The 15,239-nt window shown below is 35.2% G+C and overlaps 1 protein-coding gene across 3 annotated transcripts in view; it reads right to left on the minus strand.

Annotated features, from left to right (window-relative positions):
* The window catches only part of LOC149567640 (inactive purple acid phosphatase-like protein), a 191,807-nt gene that overhangs the window by 58,322 nt on the left and 118,246 nt on the right, over positions 1-15,239 (minus strand). For all 3 annotated transcript variants that reach the window (XM_089820892.1, XM_089820891.1, XM_089820890.1), the window contains one exon: positions 6,876-6,997. In XM_089820892.1, the coding sequence (XP_089677018.1) occupies positions 6,876-6,997 (122 nt within the window). The remainder of the gene's footprint in view (positions 1-6,875; positions 6,998-15,239) is intronic.

A 15,239-nucleotide genomic window follows, 5' to 3' on the forward strand; every position in this document is an offset into this window, starting at 1 on the left:
CCAGCAAATAAACGATAAAGACTCAACAATATTAACCAGTAATTAACCAACAAATACTCTGCATTATAAAGCAGCAATACAATAACAACCCAACTATATAAACAGTGAGAACAGTCAGACTGGATAATCAGAAATGAAAATTAAAATGTGAGTGTGAACTCCGTTGCGAATTCACCACAAAAGATAAATCAAGGCTACATCCAATCCACCAAAAAGAACCTGAGGGCTAGCATCCACAAATCTTGAATAGAAGCTAACGCTTGCTTAATTTCTCCAAGAGAAATATCAAAACCAAATCAATATCCAAGCATGTCCAAATGAGCTCCTCATCCCTTTTTTAAAGAACCAACATGTGACTCTCGAGCTTCCTTCCTCCCCTTCTGTCTTTTTCCTTCTTTGATAACTTTTTAACTCCCTCTATAATATTAAATTGACTAATTTTATAGATTTGCTTTAACTCTCATATGCCAAATTTAATATTTTATAAATTTAACTTTGGAATCCCTAATGCCCCAAGAAGGGGATATTACAACTTTGGTTAAATTTGATTTTTTAATAATCCCCTCACAAAGGTCCAATCCATGTAGAGTGTCATTTTAGCATTAAAAGGTGGCCATCCCATAAGTTAAACTTATTTTAATCATATAAGAGTTGTGCCCATGATCCTCCTTTAATTATACTTTATTATAATAGTATAAGTTATTATAATAATCACTTTTTATTATTATTTTATTAGGACTAACATAGGATATAATTAAATTATTTCTAAATCGTCCGTAGCTAGTTCACCTGGAGCCTGATCTGAGTTATATCTATTAATGTTTGTCCACTAGCATTGTTTGACCTCTATGAACTAACTAGTAGTCCCTTCCAAAAATTTGGGAACTCTCCTAAAAAATAGGAGCTACGTCAAAAGTCTCCAAAATGGTCATGAAGGTCTCCTACTGTGTATTTAGTCAAGTCCCAATCCATCCCTAGAATCTATGGGACTGCCCAAACTTGGCCAAACTCGCTCACAAAGCCCTATTATGCTCTATAAACTCTTGAAAGTCTCCCTTACGCAATTTGTTGCCTTTAGGAACCAAATAGTTGGCCAATCTTGCTAGAAGCACTAACAAAAAGAAAGTCGCAAAAATGTAAACATTACAACTCATTATTAAACATTTGATTTACATAAAAATATTCAACATAGAGATGGACTACTCGATGCAGTAAGGAGGAAGGTGCAAAATTTTGACAAAGGTTAGAAGTTAGAAAACTAGATGCAAGATTCTAATGCAAAATTGGACATGGAAAGAAAACAAAAAAGAGGAGGTAGAAATAGAATAAGGAAACCTTCACAAGATGTGTGAATGTGAGAGTAGGAATAGGACTTGGACATGGGAAACAAACGTTGGATGACCAACAAGAATCCATTGGAAAAAAAAGTGTTGCATGGACACGGGTACGGTATCGGATAAGAGTACGGTATCGGGTACGAGTACGGCCAGTTTTTGAGACCTCTTATTTGGGAACGGCAAATACAATATACTTAAAACACACACACAGATATATATATATATATATATATATATATAAACAAATTTTCAATCATTAAAGAAGTTTTTCATTATAATGAAAGCAATATGTATTATGAACACATAATTGTGACATATTCCAAAATACTATAGTTAGATATAGTTTTATTATTAAAACAAAATTCAAATATAGAAATAGTTTGGTAGAATCACATGCTATCAAAAATATCATCACTGTTCTCTTGAAACTCAAGATCTAGATCATCAAGATTCTCTAAAGAGTTAGGATAGCTGGATTGAGTATGACCACCACCTAGACTCTCAGTACCCATTGACGATTCAGAAAAGGGTCCTCTGACCATGTCAGAATTCTCAACATTGAGGTTGAGATGTGTCAATGCATTTATGGACACATCAATGTCACTTATCTCAACTTGTACATCCCAAAGTCTACTAGGTCCTTTGATGTAGTCTGTGGACGAATGTGACAATAGACGAAGATTAGAGTGCACATAGACAAGGTCCTCTGCTTTGCTGGCTGCCAACCTATTTCATTTCACAGAATGGATAAAGCCATATGTACTCCAATTCCTCTCAGATGCAGAAGAACTAGAAACCTGCAATAAAAGAGTTTTATATTATAAATTATAATTTATAAGTTACAATAGCAAAGACACAAACAATCAAAAACATTTGAAATAAGAAATAATTCTTATTAGAATAATCAATATAAAATCAAACCTGTGATAGAAGCTTGATTGCTAGCTTTTGCAAATGTGTAGTCATGGCACCATGGAAGTTCCACCACTTTATAGGATCCATTTCTTTTTCATCTGCCATTGCATCAACATCTGCATAAGTTCCATCAGAGGAGGCAAATATCCCAAACTCATCTCGAATCTCCGCAGCAACTCTAGGATCTGTAAACATTTTCTTGAAAGCTTTTTTATATCCTTCAACAACCTCAACATCCTTATTTGGTGCTGACCTATTTGGCAATGCTAACATATCAGCATGGTAGTACTTAGGGTTTAAAGCATATGCCAAAAGTTGCAATGGAGTTGTCATTTTATCCCATCTTTTTTTTATTACATCATATATTTGCTTATAAAAAAATTCAGAGGGATCTTGCTCTTTTTCTATAATAATATCTCTAAATTTCTCGACCATCATATCTATGCAATCATAGATGTCACCTAATATTGGCTTATCGGTATCACACCGACAGATCAGGGTGTACATTGGCTCAGTGAAAGATAGTAAATAATCTATTTGAGCCCACCAATCCTCATCAAGAATTAACCTTCTGACATTATTTGCTCTATCTATTTGTGATTGTCTCCATACTACCCAAATGTCACTAATCACCATACTTTTCAAAGCTTGTTTGACATGAACAAGCCTTTTCAAAACAATGTAGTGTGTGGCAAAGCGTGTCTCAACCACCTTCAATAAATTAAAAAAACATTTTAAAACCATATATATCTTAAATACATTTCAATAAAAAAACAAATTGAATATTTTTGAGACAAGACATTTACCCTTAACAACTCTAGCTTAGCAAATTGTCTGTAAATGGCCTGTGACATGTGATGATTACAAATAAACATCTGAATCTCTTTGGCTTCTTCATAAATCTTTTGTATCCATTGAATTTTGCCAATTTTTTGTAGCATCAAATTCAAAGAATGAACTACACAAGGAGTCCACCAAATTTTTGGATATCTTGCCTCCACGACCAACCCAGTTGCTCTGCATACTTTTGCATTATCTGTGATCACTTGAACAACACTTTCTGGCCCCACAGATTCAATTGCTTCAATTAGATGTTGGTAATAAACTGTGTATCTTTCTCTTCAGCATTGCATTCCACTACTCTCAAAAACATTGCCCCCTTTGGGCTCATTGCAACCACATTGATTAGTGGCCTATTTCTAACATCCTTCCATCCATCACAGATGATGGAAACTCCTGAAATTTTCCATGAATCTCGAATCACTTGCAACTGTCTATCAATAATCTCTTTTTCTTTAATCAAAAGAGTAGTACGAACCTTCTCATAACTTGGGCTTTTGTATCCTTTTGGAGCTTCATTAATAGACCTAACCATCTCTTGCCAATATGGCGAGCGAACCACGTTAAATGAAATTCCATTCGCATATAGACAACGTGCAATACTCTGATCTGTATCCTCTCGACTTTGCAAATTAAATGACTTTTCAAGAGGTCCTAAATTACGCCTCTTGTCACCACCAGATGTTCCTGAAGCTGGATGCAAAGGAGGTCTATTGAGACTTGACCTTTGTGTTGACTTTAGAACTTGACTATTAGCTTCATCCTCTTCTTTTTGGTACTTTGCAATCTTCTCACCTGACAATCCCTTCCCTGGGTGACCATCAACCTTTGGACCAAGACACACTTCACATCCTGTACCTTTTATGTGACAGAGGTGTCCACGAACCTTGGTATAAGAACCGTTATAATCAATCAGACACTCATGACACCTCCATTTAAAACCTCCACCGCCTTGAAATTTCTCAATGATGGTTACATGTTTCCATAATGGATATTTAGCATTTGGTTTGATCCACTTGTCATTTTCTGATGCTCTAACATCTGCTGACAATGACGCCATGATTAGGTTCCTAAAAAAAATAAAAAATTAGTAAAATTATGAAATAAAAACAAATTTGCATTAAGCTATAAAGCACAAATTTAAAATTAATATAATAATTTATAAAATGATTAAATTAACTATATGTGCAATCATTTTTATTTCGAATTTAATTTTACAAGAATATAACTTTGAAACTTAAATCTAAATTATTTATTAATTAAATATAAATTAAATATACTCATAATATTAATTAATTTCGTCCAAATATAAATTTAACATTCTAATGATAACTCTAAAGTCTAAAACAATTATTAGGGTTTATGAATTATTAAATATTATTACTATAATTAATAAATTATAATACTATTTAATATTTATTAATTTTTACAAAGTTTAAATTTTAAAAAAATAAAAATTAAATTAAATATAAAACTAGTTTAAATTTTACTTTTAGTAATTATAATTGTAATTTTTATTAATTTTTTTTTTTCATTTTTTTAAAAAATCTAAATAATATTAATTTATTAAAATTAAACTATTAAATTTTATTAAAATTTAACTATTAAATTTTATTAAAATTTATTTATATTTGCAAAATAAAACCTAACAATGTAATTTGTACATTTTATTTCAACTATATAAAACACAGTCATTAATAGTTAACAGGTTATACGATATAAATTTTAACAAACATTTATAAAATAAAATTGAAACATTAACAAAAACATCTAAAAAAATAAAACTGAAACAAATGTCAAAAAAAAAAAAATCTAAAAACACAAAAAAATTACTTCCTTAACAGCAGCATAAAAGTGCAAAATTTCAAAATGATAAGAATGTACATAACATAATAAGACCAAACCGCACGCAGGAGATGGAGGCCACGCAAGGGAATTCGGACAGACGCAGGAGAATTCCAACTCAGCGCAGGAAAAACCAGACCACGCAGGACAAATTTGTTTGTTGTTTGAACGTCTAGGGTTTATTTATAGCTGCACGAGTTCGATTTTTCCAATGATTAAGTGATATTTTCTGAAATTTTCCATTTTTTCCAGCAACTACGGCAGTGTAATCAGCAGTCTGGTAGGCAACGCAACATTCTATAAGAAATTCGGCTCAATTTTTTGGGAAATCTGTCTTCAACGTTTCTGGCACGCATTCGAAAATAGCATCTTTCCAAACACGGGCGGATATGATTTTCAGTCGTATTTCATCCGTTTCGTCTGCGTATCCGTGTCAGGTACAGTCATATGCGTCTCAGAAGTTGGGTGGTTGCATTTCCAGTAACCCTGCTGGAAAAACTTGGCAAAAGACGAGAAAAGGTAAGGGAATTGGAGGTTCAGATGTTAGGTATGGACAAGAATTTCACAAGGGATGGAAATGATATTTGGAATGCTTAAGAAATTGGACGAGGAAATTGGATATGGGAAGAATGAAGTGATCCAGATCAATATTGAAACTGTACAAGAAGGAGAAGTTAGAAGTACTTGCAGAGTTGCAAAAAGGAAGGGAGGTCAAGACCACCATCAAAGATGCACGAAAGAACAACAATAATGATATGTCGAAGTTTGAAATTGTCCAAGTAAATGTTTTACCTCATTCAAAACTGCTGGAATTCCAAATCACACAAGGAGGTTTCCAGCAAGTCGGAGATGCACATCCAAAACATCATTTGTGGGTTTGCAAAGGACACTAAAAAGATTTGAGGATTTGAGAAATGGATTGTAAATATTTCCATGAGTAAACCTAAGAGCTTGTACCAGGGGAAACTTGACATTGAGCATAAATGCTCCTAAACTATTATAGTCCCTCTCTGTAAATTGTTCCTAATCTAATATTAAAAACTAGACAAGCTAATTGGAAGCAGCAGTAATCTCTGAATAGACATTTTGAATTTTATAATATACTATTGTATAATTTTCCAAACAATGTTCTGTGACTGTTTTGACTGTTTAGAATGGATAGAAAATATTCCCTTCTTTTGAAAACTACAGCAACAGCAGTATTATCTCCTGTGTATTGCAGGCCATTCTTTCCTCTCCTAGCGCCCTTGCTCAAAAGTTAATGATCATCAGGATGTAAAAATTACTTTGGATAGGATATATGCAAGGAAGTGAACCCAAAGTCAACAATCTATCAAAATAAAAATAAAAACTAAACTGTAATGGCTGGCATCCTCAAGCCATTAAATTTTCCAATAGCAAAGCTCTAGTTTCAAATTCATCAGCTACGGTAGTCATGAAAGAAACATTGTATTTTGTAACTCCATTATTGATCTGTTATAAATATTTGTGTTTATTCTTCTATAACAATCCAAAATCTTTCATAACCTTTCATATTTCATTTCCACAATGAAAATAAGAAGATAAATTACTCCGGAACTACAAAATTCAAGGTAAGTCAGCAGATAGCACACCGATAATAACGATGTCATACAAATGAAAATATAATTGGCTACTATTAAAATGGAATCTGTTGTACCTGACAAAGCAGATGCATGAGTAGATAAACAGACCACAAATGCTTAGACATTTACTCAAGTCTCTAATCTCAAATAGCATACAGGATGAGAAGCTTTTAGGCCGAGTATATTTGAATTAGGTTTCAGATTACATATAGTGAAGTAGAAGTAACATAATCACTTTTAAGGTTTAAGGGCAATCACCAAATCATATTCAAGACTCTAGTCTGCCAAAAAACACCACGAGCTTATTAAGGGTTTAAATGAATTGTTGACTTACGTCCGTCACCTGAGGTAGCATGCCATGTTTCCCCTTGGCGCGTCCCCATACCAGAGAAGAACTTCTCTTCCCACTTATCTCCCCATTTGGTTCCCAGGTCTGTCTCTGCCCATTTGTCAGTCCTGTATTGCAGTCGGAAACTCAAAATATCAGTCTATATCGTAAACATTATTTGTATGCAAAGCCTATATCATAACAAAACAAATATGCTTTTCCATTAGGGACTTTGCAATTACAATGTAAAGAACCAGCTTCTTCACTAAACACCCTCTAATATCCTCTGTTACAACTTCGTATCATGGTAATTACTTCTACAAGATCTGATCACTTTAAAAATACAAATATTGTCCCTAGAAAGCCATTTCACAACTGATATAACCTCCAAAGCTAATTATAATAGAGAATATAACTAAAAATAAACCACAGAAAAAGCATTCTTCAACACACACACACATATTTAAGTATGTATCTATGTGTGTGTCTTTGTGTATGTTTCCATACATATATACATATATATATGAAAAGTTTTCTAGATGTCGTTCACATCAGACACATTATAATTTATTTTTTTACCAAGTTCATTTTCATTTGCAATCTCATATTAGAACGTAGAATGGATGTTCTTTCTTTCTTTTTCAACTTAAACTTTAAAAATATATCAATGGTTCGATCTCCATTCCTCGGATGAAGGCATCAAACATTTTAACTTAAAAGCTCAAAAATCTTAACAAGAAAAAAACTTTCCATGTTGAGCATAAAAACCTTAACAAGAAAACAACTATTCTGCCATGACAGCTAAGATTATCCTACAATATCTATGGTTTCACAGAATATAATAGATCATTTAATACCATATATCTTGTGCTTCACGAGGACATGACCCCAACCCTCAATCAGCATCCCATCTCCGTCCTGCGACACTAATTCACCCCTTGTGCTATGTTCACTTGTTTCCATGCCACCTCCATCGACTTGATGGAAAATAGCATGATGGATCTTATAAAACTATGTTTCACAAGCAACTATAAAAAATTACGTCACTATCTTTTGAAACTTACAAAATTGAGAAATTAAAAAATATCAGGAATTAAGCAACTTTTCTCCATGTTTCCAGGATAGGTAGAGGTGCATATACATCGAGAAAGGTATTAAGGGGCGGCATTTTTTTGTCCCAAATTTTGGAGGCAGTTGGCCGGACAGCCTTTTAAAAAACTTAAATGAGCAATAAGCAGCTAAAATTTTTAAAACAAAACAATATTCACTACATTTGTAATAACAATCCTACCCCTATTAGGTATTTAAGGGTTTTCACATCATTTCACCTCAAGAGCTAATTTTGTTCCGACACAAAAATAGGAGCAGATTTGTCTAGTCTTGATAAAACAAGACACAGAACAATCCCTCTTATGTTCCCATGTCCCCAGTACATATGGGACAACAGGGCCCCTGAGGACACATTCCCATGGAACACTATAATCAAGAAACCCAACAAAACAGTCCTATTACAATATATAGAAGCCATTTGGGGATTCACATGAATAGATATAAGCAGTTTCTAATATTTTCTCAAAATTATTTACAAACCAAATTAAAGTCCTTTCTTCACATCCAATTCTTCTCCTACGGTTATCACTTTGAAAAATTAGCAAACTGGGGACACATCCCCATGGAACACTAGAATCAAGATACTCAACAAAGCAGTCCTCTTACAATATATAGAAGCCATTTGAGGATTCACACAAATACATATAAGAAGTATCTAGTATTTCCTCATTATAATATACCAATCAAATTAAATCCTTTTATCACATTCAATTCTTCTCCTACAGTATCACTTGCCAAATTAGCAAACATCAGATGATACAAGAGTTTGTCGAGACTTTCCACCACCTGAATCTAAAATCAAATCTGAAGTAAACCCATCACATACAAGGAAGGAAATACCATAGGATTGGCATGGCAAGATTCTTTTAAAGCAAAGAAAAATAAGCATTAGCCCTCCTTTCAACTATGCAAAGACGCGAGAAGGAAGCACAGTATGAGCAAACTGATGCTGCAAAAACCTGTGCTGAAAGGATTCTCCAAGGTTTTATATAAATGGTGGTGAAGGCATCTCCTACGGTGCCCATAAAAATACTCCAACAAAAAGAGCATTTTCTGTTTTTCTCAGGGTACAAGAATATTACAGATCAAAAACCCTCTTAAGTTACCAGTTCAATTTTCTCAGCAAGCATTTCTTTAAGGGTCCGTTTGGCAACGGGAATACAAGTGGAATAGGCATATGTGTATTCCGGAAAATTTTATTTCTCTGTTTGGATGCACCAAATCGGAATAGGAATAGGAAAAAAATTGGAATACGTATTCCAATTTTGGCCCAAAAATGAGGATTTGGTAATCCACCAAAATAGATGGAATAGGAATACGTATTCCTATTCCTATTTTTTTTATTTTAGAAAACATAAATTTTTGAGTCCATGTATTCCGCATCAGATTCTGGATGAACCAAACAAGAACAGGAATACGTAACCCCATTCTCTATTCGAGAATAAGTATTCCAGAATAAGTATTCCAGAATAGGTATTCTTATTCCCGTTTTTATATTCCCGCAACCAAACGGGCCCTAAGAGATTAATAAGAACAGAATTATGTGTGGTACTCATTCGGATAAGCAAAAGTTTCCTAAATTCCAAACAGACAAAAAGAGAGGAATATCACTGATGCCATCAAAACTGCAATCACTGATAATTTTAGTTGTTTGCTTTCTGATTGGTTAAAGTTGCTAAAATCAGAGAGACAAAAAAGCAGATTCTATGTGATGCTATTGAACCTCCAAGAACACTAAGAGAACTTTAAAAATTATGATCCAATGCATTTAGTTTCTACCTCAAATGAAACATCTGAAGGCTGGGAAGGTTGGGAAAAAGGAAAAATGAATATAAAATAACATTTTGTGCAATGCAACACATAAAATAGAAAATGGTAAGGTAGTGGCTCAAGCTTATTACAACAAGGTAGAATTCTATAAAATATCCATGTACCATTTTCATGCTGGTTAATAAATAAAATGGACTGCGATCTCAATGAAATACATATAATGCTGACTTAAGATATTATTGTAGCCATAGTTGGACTAATCGGCAAGTCCCAAATTTCTCCCAAATTAACTTATTGGGTGTGTTTTCCAGCCAAAACTCATAGGGAAAAGCTACTGAGTTTCTCGCTTGCGTTTGCCTTATTAGAATAATCTTTATGTTTCTTTTTAATGCTTACTATTGTATCTTATTGTATCTCTATAAATATTAGAATGTTTCTAATATTTAGGTGTAGTCTGGAATAGAATGTTTCTATTCTATTCGACTCTCCTCTTTGTATATATCGATCATTTGATCTCTGATTAACATGTCAAGTATTCTACCATTTACATTTGTAACATGGTATCAGAGCTAATACTTAAATTTCTTTGGAAAAATTTATAATTTCTTCTTGAAATTATTTGTTTAAATTTTTTCAGAAATTTTTCAGGTAATTTCTCTAAAAACACGCATAGGGTTTTCTGTCTAGAGAAATCCGAATCAGATCACAATCTCAGGGTAGGGTTTCTGAGACTGAGTTTCGAGCAGCACACGTTTACCTGTTTCAAACTTACTTGCAAATCGCGGATTCGAGACTCGAAAATCTCATTTTTCTCGGGGTTTGTTTTTTGTCTATAAAATCACACTTTCTAGTTGTGATTTCTTCCTCCAAAGCTGCGGTTTCTCCCTGTGGATGGTCGACCTGAGTCTGCAATTGAAAGGCGTCGTGAAAAACCCGTTTTTTTTCCAAACGGCTATGCAAATGGCTCGTATTTTTCTGAGATCACGAGAAGCATTTTTAAGGAAGAAAACTCAGTTTGTTTTGCAAACATCTCCTTTCCTTTGCTGTGTCAGACAAAAATGCCTCTATTCTGATTAGAATCGGACAATCTTTTGGACTGAAAACACCATTTTTTGCCTTTTTCACCTCCATGACTGCTGACTGGATTTTCTGCTCGAAACCCTAATTGTTGGGGTCAGAAAAAAAATTTGTTTTCAAATCCTTAGTGGATTTTTCGAGATCTCAAATGGGTTGTCGTCAGATTTTTCTAGGTGCCTCTATTTTCGAGCCAACGGATCTAAATTCCAATAGCATATTATTTTTGGGTTTTTCGAGCTCTCTTTTGGGTAGTTCTTTCATTTTCCTAGGTCTTTCATTTTATGACCTCAAAGTTTGTGCCATTCAAATATTATGAGCATTTGTATCAGCAACATCAGAAGTCAAACTCAATTAAAAAGCAAGCCAATGCTGCCCAACATTCAGAGCAGAAAGAATCTATCTACCATGCCTTTATGGCCAGCATACCTGTAGATCATGTGAAATCTTCTACTTGGTACATAGATTTCGGTGCCTCCTAATATTTCACTCAAGGGCGTTATTGGTTTATTGAATTCATTCCCTATTCTGACTTAGTAATCTTTGGAGGCGGCAAAGAATACAATATTCTTGGCAAGGGCAATGTTTAGATTTAGTCCGGAGGAAGAAGACTCGTGTTCCTCAATGCATGTTATGTTCCTAGCATGAAACATAATCTTCTGTCTATTAGTCAGATTATGAAGCACTCCCCTCAGTTGGATGTCGTTTTCCATGGAAATAAGTGTTCGACTATTGATCGTGCTTCTCGCACTACAATTGTTGTCGGTCTTGAGGATCATGGTATTTATAGGCTTGTCGATTCAAGCGATTCCCTTGAGCACGCCTTCATCGCCAAATCATCCGCTCTCAGCAACCTCTGGCATCAACAATACAGTCACCTGAACATTCAATATCTAGCACAACTTCCTCGGGATAATTTAGTCCATGGCCTACTTAATATCCAGACCCAGAACTATCGTGTTTGTAGAGCTTGCCAAGTAGGGAAGCAACATAGGACACCATTTAAGGATGGTGAATCATGGCGGACATCTAAAGTACTCCAGCTGGTCCACGCTGATGTATGTGGTCCTATGAATACTCCTTCTATTACTAGGAACAAGTACTTCTTACTCTTTGTGGATGATTTCAATCACAAAATGTGGGTATATTTTCTTAAGCAAAAATTAGATGCTTTTCTTGTATTTCAGCAGTTTAAAGCCCTAGTAGAAATAGAGTCTGGTTTCCCCATTCGTACTCCTAGGACCAATAATGGGGGGGAATTATGTTCTTCTGCTTTCTTTGTCTTTTGTACTACTCATGGCATTAAACGTCAGTTGACCACACCTCACACCCCTCAGCAAAACGGTGTTGTAGAGCCATGAAACCGTACCATCACAGAAATGGCTAGGGCTATTCTAGAACATAGAAATGTTCCCAAAAAATATTGGGCAGAAGCAATATCCACAGCTATCTACCTTCTTAATCGATCACCCACCCTTGCAGTTAACCATAAGACTCCTGAGGAAGCCTGGTCTGGTCGCAAACCTACGATCAACCATATGAAAGTTTTTGGCTCTCTAGCATATGTATAAATTCCTAATGCCAAACACACTAAGTTGGATTCCAAAAGCCAGAAACTCATGTTTACAAGATACAGTCACACACATAAGGCCTACAAACTGATTGATGTAAACACTGATCATTTAATCTTCAGTCGTGATGTTGTGTTTGATGAGGAACTCGGACCATTTCAGCTCTCTCTGCCTCCCCGCCACATTTCCAGATTCAGTCTTCAGCAATCTTTGACTTCGGTCCTTATATTTTATATGAGTCATCTGATGCTACTGATACACCACCTCATCCACCTCCAGATAATACAGCTCTTGCTCCTGCTCCTCATTCAACTATTCCGACAGCATATGATATTGGCTCCTCTACTATTCGGCCAAAATGGTGGGCTCAAACAATTAGTGATCTTCGTCCTGATGAACTCATTGAGGATAGAACCTCTAGAAATAAGAGCATTCAGCACAACACAGTTAATGTTGCTCTTATGGCCAACATCCACAGTATCCCTGCACCCAAGACATATGCAGAGACCAAAGGAATTCCAAAATGGGAACAAGCAATGGATGTTGAGCTTCAGAGTCTTCAAAAGAATCACACTTGGGTTTTTTCAGATCTTCCTCCTAGGAAGAAAACCATTAGCTGTAAATGAGTCTATACGGTCAAGTACCATGCAGATGGTACCTTGCACAAATACAAAGCCAAAATTGTTGCTCAAGGATTCACCCAACGCGAAGGCATTGACTATGAGAAGTCCTTTGCCCCGACAACCAAGATGATCACTATTCGCCTTCGTCTTGCCATTGCAGTTCAGTATGGTTGGAAAGTTCATCAGATGGATGTGAAGAGTGTTTTTCTCAATGGTGAATTATAGAAAGTCTATATGACATATCCCCCAAGTTTCAAGATTGTCAATTCAGAACCAATAGTACATAGACTCCAGAAGGCCCTCTATGGTCTTAAACGGGCCCCTCAGGCTTGGTACATAAAGATTGATCAATACTTGGTTTCTCAGGGATTTCAACGTAGCTCGTCAAACAGTAATCTATATATTAAACACTCTGGTAATGATATTCTCTTGTTGTCTATGTGGATGATTTGATCATTACTGGGAGTTCAAAACATTTGATTTCAAAAATCAAACAAGATCTATGCAGAACTTTTGATATGACAGATCTCGGATTGCTTCATTATTGTTTAGGTATTGAGGTTTGGCACACTCACAACAGTATTTTTTTGTCTCAGTCCAAGTATGCCAGAAATTTGCTTAACAGGTTTTCAATGCAGGATTGCAAACCTACCTCCACTCCTATGGTGATTGGTCTGAAATTGTCTGCACAATTTGATTCCCCTCTTGTAGATGAAACACTCTTTAGGCAACTAGTAGGTAGTCTCATCTACCTTACTACTACTAGACCTGATCTCAGTTTTGCAATCAGCTACATGCCACAATTCATGATGAACCCTAAGACCGATCATTGGATTGCAGTGAAACGTGTGTTGCGCTATGTACATGGTACTTCAGATTATGGTCTTCTTTACACAGGGAGTGCTACTCCTCGGCTCAGTGGATTCACCGATTCCACTTGGGTCGGCTTAGTTGATGACAGAAAATCTAGTTCTGGCTATGTGTTTAGTATCAGATCTGCATAAGTTACCTGGACTAGTAAGAAGCAACAAGCACGGGCACTCTCCTCTACCGAACCAGACTATAGAGGAGCTGTCAAGGCAACTTGTGAAGTAGTTTGGCTTCGTCAGATGCTTGCAGATATGCATATTCCTCAAGCAGGTCCGACTTCTTTGTTTTCAGACAATCAGGGAGTACTCAAACTTGCCAAGAACCCAGTATTTCATGAATGAACCAAGCACATAGAGCTTCATTGCCATTACATCCGACAGTTAGGAGAAGATGGATCTATTCAGTTACTCTATGTCCCAGTAGATATTTTCACAAAACCCCTTGGTCCTAACAAATTTGTTAAATTCAGGGGATCTATTAGTGTAGTAAATAGATTGAGCATTAAGGGGGGGTGTTAGAATAATTTTTATGTTTCTTTTTAATACTCACTATTGTATCTTATTGTATCTCTGCAAATATTAGAATGTTTCTAATGTTTAGGTGTAGTCTGGAATAGAATGTTTCTATTCTATCTGACTCTCCTCTTTGTATATATAGATCATTTGATCTCTGATTAACATGTCAAGTATTCTGCCATTTACATTTGTAACATGCCTGCCTTCATTAAAATGCAAAAAGGGCATTTTTTGGTGACTATTTGTATTTGCAGCATTTTGTTTGGTGATTGGAGGAGAAAATTTGGCTTCCAAGCCCTTCCTAGCTGATTGCAAAGTATTGAGGCGGACGTGAATGAATTTAAGGTGGATTTCAACTAGTTCTTACAAAAAAGATGTATTCGAAGGTTTGCTGATTTTTACTTTTTAAAACATTGTATTATGTTTTATTGTTTCTATATGAATTCAAAATCATTCCTAAGTAGTTAGAAATGATTTTAAATCATTAGAACAAGATTAAACACTATTTTTTTCAATGTAACATGTAGAATCACAACCCCCTCTAAAACCTCAAAGTACCCTTCCCCAAGACGTCCCCACACCAGGTACTTGAATGCCCAAGTATCTCCCCCTCAATTGTTCCACAACCATGCCGCCACTAGGATGAGTACTTGAATTTCTATTTGAATTTTGATTTTTGAATGTTACTATTGGGTATGTAATATGTTACTATGTTAAATGTTCAATGCCTCTAGTTCATGTTGCAATTTTGTTATGTTCAAGTATTTTAATTTGGCATCTTTTACTGAAACATCATTTCATAAATAGCATATAAAGTTCTATATACAACACCACTCC

The sequence above is a fragment of the Cupressus sempervirens genome, chromosome 3 (genome assembly GCF_028749045.1).
Source record: "Cupressus sempervirens isolate cs-2001-9-10 chromosome 3, ASM2874904v1, whole genome shotgun sequence".
Taxonomy (NCBI): domain Eukaryota; kingdom Viridiplantae; phylum Streptophyta; class Pinopsida; order Cupressales; family Cupressaceae; genus Cupressus; species Cupressus sempervirens.